We start from the raw sequence: 8,014 nt of genomic DNA, 5'->3' as shown, positions 1-8,014 counted from the left end.
CCCCCCCCCTCTCACCCGCCCCCCCCCGTCCCTTCCTCGCCGGGCATCTTCCCAGCCCCTCGGCCCCCAGCCTGGAGCGGTGCCGGGGGTTGTTGTGGCCCAAGGGCAGGACCCGGCACTTGGCCGTGTTGCCCCTCACGCAGTGGCCTCGGCCCAGGGATCCAGGCAGTCCCGATCCCCCTGCAGAGCCTCCTGCCCTCCGGCAGATCCACGCTCCCGCCCAAATGATATGTATAAGGATCTAACAAGTAGAGCTGGAAAATAACCACCAGTCCTTGCCATGATCTTGCCTACGTGCGTTTTGGCTGCACAGTATTTTATTGATCAAAGTCCTACGTAGTACGGCCTCACAAGCAGGAATTCAAAGGTTCCGTCTGGGATTGCAGAGGCCTAGGTAACAACACAAGTAGGTGTCGGGTTAGCCCCAGGTTGATTCATTCCTGTGGAAATCAGTGTGGTTTCGTGGTGCTCAAAAGGACCTGTGGCAGTAGCTTACTATAATTTGCAATTTTATTTGCAGTATTATAATAAAACCTCAGGTCAGGATGGATGGATGAGCCACGCTTCCTAGAGGGAGGAAATGGGGTTCTTGCCATTGGCTGTTGGCCTTTCGGGGAGTATTTCACACAAGGTTTAGTGTTCTATTCATGACATCTTCAAATACACACTCCTTGTTTGGGGTATTTCTTTTATGAAGGACTTTTGGTGGGGGAAAACGGCTGTTCTGCAGACATAAAGGGATGGGACAAGTGCCGTCTGCGTTTCTCTCCAGCTGCGGGCTGCACGTTAGCGAAGCACATCTGAGCCGCCTTCTGCCGTGTTTAATTTGGTTCACTATTTCTTTCCTTTAAGAATTTTCCAAAGAAGATATGGCAAAGAGCTTGCTCCATATGATCAGCAATGACATCGGTCAACTCGCCTGCCTCTACGCCAAGCTCCACAACTTAGACAAGATCTATTTTGGAGGGTTCTTTATTCGGGGTCACCCTGTTACTATGCGCACAATAACCTACAGCATCAACTTCTTCTCCAAGGTAATGAAAACAGGGATGTTCCTAACAGCAAAGCCACGTGGTTAGTTAACCTTTGAGGTTGTTGAGAGCCTTGAGTAAATGAATTGGCACGTGGAGTAAGCTTAGAGGGCTGCTGTTTAGGTAGGTAGGGCAGGGATTATTGCGGGAGGGGTAGAGTAAATGCGAATTGCCTGGGAGTTCTGCCTGGCCCTTCTTTCTCTCTCCCTCCCTCCCTCCCTATTATCATTATTTTTTGACTGACAGTCTGCCTGGTAGCTGCCAAGTAACGAGTTGTCACTGTTTTCTTAGACAGCTGCCACTGTTGTTCAATTCCTCTTGCTGACGTGCATCTATTTCTTTTCACCTAGGCTGTGCCATGTGGGATTGTTCCGCTGGGATAGTTAGCCCTTGGCGGCAGTGGGGGTTTTTGCTTGGTTGGTTGTTGTTCAAAACAAGAAACCCAAGCCCCAAAAACCAACCAAGCTGTAGTTCTTTGCAGGTTTTGAAGCTGTGGAAAGTACTGAAGACTTTTCCCTAGAAAAACGGCCCAGTCCCAAAGCTCTTCATGGTTCTGACAGGGAGATTAGCTCTTGCACTTCTGCAGTTTTATAGAATACCTGAACACCGTTGTTTTAAATCTCAGTGCTTCAGGCAAGAGACCCGTTTGCTGCTTCCCTCCCCTTCCCCTCTATCGCACCCCTGCGGTCCCTTTCTGTAAAACTTGGTTGGGTTTCACGAAAACTGTTGCAGAACCGCAGCTTTAGAGCCTTGTAAGAACGGCTTTACTGGGGGTTCAACCCCGACTCTCAGCGTGAACTGCAGGTGGCCCGGCACGGCAGCTGACCGCAGCGTTAACCGCTCTGGGGGCGGCTGCTGCAGACGTAGCTGCTTTTCCTTCAGGGAAGGCCCTGCCTCGCCTGGGACAGGGAAGGACGGGGCTGTTCCGATTCTCCCTGGCATTCCCGTATTGACAGAGGCACTGGTTTGGTGGGGGTGGTGCGTGCCTGTGGGTCACACACAGCGTCTGTACGATGCCGAACGCCGCACGGCAGCGTAACGAAATCCTCAGCGATGCCTCGAATGTGTCGGATGCACACGCGGTTTTGGCCTGGGAATCAGCTGAGCTTATATTCCCAGCCTGTTCAAGCAAGAGGAGTTGAACGCTCCTGGGACGATGCCGTGGTCTTTTCTAGTGAAGGCACTGGCTTCCCTCCGCTCCCGTGGTTGCGCAGGCTCGGGGTACGCACCACCTCCGCACGGGGTTCTTCCCCAGCCGGTTAATAACTGCGGAATGGTGCGTGTAAGCAGCTCCTCTCTGCTTCAGAAGCACCCTTAGAGCTACTGATTGCGTTAGAACGTAGCACAACATGAATGTTACCCTCTGCTAGTTGTTTGTTACGTGTAAGTGTAAAACTAGTGACAAAGAAGTACCTGTTAGCCACCAGGGACCATCCAATTGCAATGTTTCATATTGTGGCAGGGAGAGGTTCAGGCATTGTTCCTGAGACATGAAGGCTACCTGGGAGCCATTGGGGCATTTTTAAAAGGAGCTGAACAAGACAGTAAGTACAGCCCTGCTATGTTCTGTATATGCTGTGTTCTGACCTGTCAGTGTAATGTCCAAGTTTCTCTTAAGAGGCTGCATGTCAGTTGTTGCCTAAATAAGTACAGTTGGCACTAATAAACATAGATGCTGGGCTTTGGTTTGATACCTTCTGGCAGGGAGACCTTAATTTCTCGCTGTTTTTCCTGCTCACCTTTGAGGAGCCGGCAGGATTTGGCTCTGCTCTTTCCTGCTTTTCTGCAAAGAGCCCTCGTAACGCTAAAACAAACTGGGGAAATGGGGTTTGTGAGAACTGCCCCCCTCTTTAAGCGGCCAGCGTCTGAATTCAGCTAATGTACTGCAGAAGACCAGCATCTCCAAACTGTGTCGGTTTGAGGGGGAAAAGCCTGGCAGACATGAAGGATGAGATGCTTCTGTCCAGCACTTTTTGGGCACAGGGTGCTGTGGTTGAATTCTGCCGTTCGTCTTTCCTTGCTGCTGTACGGGCAAGCTGGTCAGCGTATTAGTTGCAGTGGAACAGAGCGCGAGGTTGGTAATGGCACTGCATTTCAGTCAATATCAGATCTACCTCAGGATAATGGATGTGGAATTCTTTTCATACCCGTTTTATAGCTGCAGGCAAGGAACCAGCTGCTGGGGAATTAAACACGTACAGTACCTGCTGCAGAATCATAGAAGCAACATCTGAACTCGGCTGAACCTTTTCTCAAATAAAACCCGTTTCTAAAAGTAACTTTAGAGTTTCTATGAAACTTCCGCTGGGCTTTGAGAGTTCTGTAATTTTATTTGCTTAATAACGGGTCTAGGTTTGGGAGTACGAAGTGATCTCTGTGGTTGGTGATGGCGCTGTGAAGGCATGCTGCTCACAGCCCGTAGTGACGAGCAAAGGGGGTAAAAAAAAGAGAATGAACTTTTAATTGTCTTGTGTCTCGTTCAGGTTGAAGGTCTTTAAAGCCAGGTAATGGACTGAGCGGGTGAGACGTTTCTGTTGGGGGTTAGAGGGGAAATGGTGTTTACTTCTGAAGGCAAGGGAAAGGTGGCTTTTGCAGTGAAGCAGCTTCTCTGCAGGGATGCTAACTACACTCATGGGAGTGTTTTCAGTTGTATTTTCAGATTATGTGTGTCTCTTTTTTTCTCTTTTCTAGATCCGAATCAGTATAGCTGGGGAGAGAACTATGCTGGGAGTTCTGGTCTGATGAGCACATCACCTGACGTTTACCCTATGCAGAGAACAAGGAGTGGTACAGTATGTGGTTGTCCTTTCTAGAACTAAGTGCCTTCTCTTAGTAACGGTGATTTGAAGACCGATAATCGTGCTCAAGCTGGTTGCTTCTTGCCCCTGGACTCCTGCTTACCGAGAGGAGTGGCTGATGCCGTCTTGTGTAACGGTTTGACGTCACGTCTCATAAAACCAGATCGCGGCTGCTCCTTTGTCTCACTCGCCTTGGCCGAGTAATCCGCGCAGGGCAGTGGAGAATTTGAGGGCATGTGCTCCAATACAGCTGCCTGCAAACCTGCCAGTCCTCACTGTGGCTGGACTGCCCATAGCCCTCGTACTAATGTATTTTGTGATGCATCAGTTTCTGAGTCAGTTCCAATAACCCTCTCTCGGTTTTCACCTAGTTTGACATGCTTGAAATGGACAGGCTGGAGAGGCCGCTTGTTAACCTGCCCCTGCTGAAAGACCCCTCGACCTATATTCCGGACACCGTTGACCTCACGGATGATGCCATGGCCAGAAAATACTGGCTCACCTGCTTTGAGGAGGCGCTGGATGGGGTAAACATCACAATATTGTCGGATGTATGAATGACACAAACATATTTAGCAAATAAATCCTCTGTGGACCAGCGTGTGTACCCTGCAGAGCAGGCCTGCTGTCAGCATCACTCCCCGTGCCCTGCTAACGGAGGCAGCTCACTGCCCCGGGCTCCTACGGAAGGGCTTGGTACCTCCCAGCGCAGAAGCACGAGCAGTATTCTTCTCCTGCGGTGCTTGGCTTCTTGGTGCTTTCAAGTGGCACCGGTCCCTCAGAGCTACGTCTGCTTAGTAGGCGAATCCAAATCAAACTTCATGAGGGCGTCAGGAGGAAAAGGGCTGGGAAAAGCACGTGGTGACTTGACCTCACTGTCAGGGAGAAAAAAGAACACAGGGGGTTGTTGTGGGCTGTTACATTTCTGCCCGTTTCTCCTTTTTCTGTGGGGTGTGTGCGTGCCTTCATTGCTTTTTTCCCCTCCTGTAAGTAGTTACAACTTGTGCTTAATTTCAGAAAGCACAGTCATGAAAATAAACTTCCAATCTCTTGGGAAGAAAGGAGGTGTTAAATCTACTCTTTGGTGGTTGGGGTAGAGGGAAGCTGCTGAGTGGGAGGGAGCAGAGGGTGCGCGGGCACTGAACAGGATGGCAGATGGAGGGGTTATTTTCCAGACTGACCTTCCGATCAGTTACGTGGAGGAAGAATTCATTTAGTAACTTCAGTCTTGCCTCATTTCTCTCCCAGGTGGCAAAGCGTGCTGCAGCCAGTCAGCCGGACTCCACTGATGCACTGGAGAGAGCGGAAAAATTCCGACAGAAATACTGGAATAAGCTCCAGACGCTCAGGCAGCAGCCTTTGTAAGTGTCTTCATTTTCCCTTTCTCATCACTTGCTGCTCCGTTGAGTAGAGCAGACTGAAAAGCTGCACACTAACTGAAAGCCAAAAACCAGCGGAGTAGGTGGCGTGGCGGAGCGAACAAAGCCGAGGAGGCTGTAGGAGGTCGAGGTGCCGAATGTCAGGTCCTCTGCGCAGAGCCTTCCCGTCCCGTGTATTGGAAATTTAACCGAAAACTGGTAGCTGGGCAGAAAATGTACTGCTACAGATTGTTACATGGTTGTTAGGAGGTCGCAGGTTAAGTCAGGTATCTGGCTTTGCTCTGAAGGGTTTCCCTCTGTATCTGAGTAAACGCTGTGTGGCTTTGCCACGCGGAGACAGGGCTGGGCACGTAAAGTCTTTAAACCTCGGTGCGTGTGGGATGTGCGGCGACCGATGGAGGAATCGAAACGCTGTAACTGTTTTCTGTTTGGTTTTCTGTTTGAAGTAGTTGACCTCTTTTCCCCCTCCATTCTCCCTTTTCGAAGTGCGTATGGTACCCTAACCGTTAGAAGTCTTTTGGACACACGGGAACACTGTTTAAACGAGTTCAATTTTCCGGATCCCTACTCAAAGGTAAGTTGTTCTTCACAGAGCGGACGACACGTAAGTTACAGACACTTTTTCCATACTCTACGTATAGTTCACAGGGGAGAGGTTTGTAACTGGCTGTGGTGCAGCGGCTTTAACCGGTTGGCGTTGTCCCTGAGGACAAACGGCAGTGGGTAGCGGGATATAAAGCCTTTGGCCTCCATCGTGCTCACGGCGAGGATGACGCTAACCAGAAACCTACCGGCTTCAGGTGTCCGACACTTCCGAGAGGGGAAGTGGGGGTGCCAGTCCTGCTGACGAGCGCGTGGTGTCTGCCGTCGGGCGCTGCTGTCTCTCGCTCCTTGGGGCGGCGTTTCCTTCAGTTTAGAACTGAGGGGGCTGCAGGGAGGGGCTGCACTGCTGATTGTGGAGAACCCCCCAAGTGACCCAAGAATTCCGGTTTTGTGAGAGTCAGTTACTTCCCTTTAGACCACAGCTCCTGCTGCAGGCTGCCAGACTTGGGGAATATTTCCTTTTTCCCAGTCTCACAATTCTCTTCATGGTGTGGAAACTGTTTTCAAGTTAAAAGCAAGCTCAGCTGCGTAAGTACTTTCCACTAATGTGCAAACTGCAGGCAGCTGTAAAAGACACTTGGCATTGTTATCACAATCCCAGCAGCTACCTGCAAAAGCCATCAGCGCCACGAACTCACCTTTCTGTGTTCCTTCACCTGCAACTGTTCTCTTTCTGCCCCTAAAGGAAAGGAAGGGGTTGGGGTGTCCATAAACAGTCACCCTCCCCGCCTTCACAGAAGGCCTGGGGGAGACCAAACCCAGCTCTTCCCCCATTCCCTGACCTGGGGAGGCAGCCTGTCCTCAGACCAAGCCGTGCTGCGTGCCTGCGCGCTGCCCCCGGATCGGCGCGCGGGCGATGGCCTGGGTGGGATGGCTCACGTTGCCACCAACCTCTGTGTGTGTGTCTGTGTGTGTGTGTGCACTCTCCGTTCCCCAACGGGCTGAAGGTCTGTTGCACCTCTGGTGTACTAAGAGCAATGGTTCTCGGGCTACGGGTCACACCCTGGCACTAACGAAGCTTTTCATCAGAATCCCAGGAAACCTATTTTCTTGTTGATACTAAGCGTCCTGGTAACGGTAACTTGTTGGTCCATTAGAGGCCATGAACGTAGAGGAGGATGCTTGACCGTGGTCTTGGGACTGAGACAGCCAGTAATGGGTAAGAGATTTTTGTCTATAAATCCAATGTTTCGTGTCTTTCTTGCAGGTAAAGCAGAAGGAAAATGGCATAGCCTTAAAGTGTTTTCAGAGCGTAATCGAATCTTTGGATTCGTTGGGCTGGGAGGAGAGGCAGTTTGCTCTGGTGAAAGGACTTCTTGCGGGGAATGTCTTTGACTGGGGAGCAAAAGCAGTCTCAGAGTAGGTGTTTGATACTTTAAACACTCCCTTTCCACACACAGAATACCCGCTTGTTCCTTACAAACGTGCCGCGCGCCGACCCAACTTCGCTCGTAGTTGGTGTTTCGCCGTAAGCCAAGGCTGGCCGTTTCTTCACGCGCGGCGCAGCGCTGGGCGCTGTGAACGTTTGGGCGACGCCAGGGAGCACCCGTTCCTCGGTCTGGCTGCTGGTGGCGTTGTCGCTGGCGCTGCTGTTGGGGGTGTGTGGCACTGCCATCCCAGCCCAGAACCAAGCTGCTTTTCTGCACCCTCCCTTCTGCCGACACCACAGTACACACCCAGTGGGCTGCGGGTTAGGTTGGGGGTCTCTTTTGAGCACTAAATACGAATTATTTTTGGTCAGCACACATTTGGAGAGCTTTTTGCCCCATATATCCTGTCGCAGCCAAGAACTCATTTGCGGATAGTTTTGATTTTTCAGTCCTAGAACCGGCTGTCCGTGGGGCTGCCAGCCCAAGAGCCGGGGAGGGGGACACTCTTACAGCTGACACTCAGCACTCCCTTTCTGCACCTCTGAGCAGCTTTCCCGCCGGTTAAACGAGGAGCAGCCCATTAAACCCCGGTGGCTGGAGGCCTGCCGACCACAACAGGTCCTTTTTGCCGGTACTCTAGTCCCTGCCAGCAGCTGCGTGTGGCTGGAGCCGTTGTCGCTAGCGTGAACTCTGATTTAACGCACGTCTGAGCCTTTTCTGTTTCACACGGGCCCAGAGCGTCTGTTTCTCAGCCACTGGCCCTGCCCACACTCCCCGCATAACCGGTGCGGGAAAGTCGCTGTCCCCCTGCTAAAGAAACGCTTGAACTACAT

General features: G+C 51.4%; 1 protein-coding gene across 1 annotated transcript in view; it reads left to right on the top strand.

The window, feature by feature from the left end:
• PANK4 (pantothenate kinase 4) overlaps window positions 1–8,014 on the top strand; it is a gene marked incomplete at its 5' end in the record, with an annotated part of 17,221 nt that overhangs the window by 6,356 nt on the left and 2,851 nt on the right. The window contains 8 exons of the mRNA XM_010148926.1: window positions 853–1,034; window positions 2,494–2,575; window positions 3,723–3,823; window positions 4,201–4,356; window positions 5,078–5,190; window positions 5,695–5,782; window positions 7,019–7,170; window positions 7,822–7,885. Coding sequence (XP_010147228.1) covers window positions 853–1,034; window positions 2,494–2,575; window positions 3,723–3,823; window positions 4,201–4,356; window positions 5,078–5,190; window positions 5,695–5,782; window positions 7,019–7,170; window positions 7,822–7,885 — 938 coding nt within the window. The remainder of the gene's footprint in view (window positions 1–852; window positions 1,035–2,493; window positions 2,576–3,722; window positions 3,824–4,200; window positions 4,357–5,077; window positions 5,191–5,694; window positions 5,783–7,018; window positions 7,171–7,821; window positions 7,886–8,014) is intronic.

This window comes from Eurypyga helias, unplaced genomic scaffold, assembly GCF_000690775.1.
Source record: "Eurypyga helias isolate BGI_N326 unplaced genomic scaffold, ASM69077v1 scaffold14983, whole genome shotgun sequence".
NCBI classification, from domain to species: Eukaryota; Metazoa; Chordata; class Aves; order Eurypygiformes; family Eurypygidae; genus Eurypyga; species Eurypyga helias.
The sequence above is the reverse complement of the archived record's forward strand: the minus strand, read 5'-3'. Positions and strand labels throughout refer to the sequence as shown.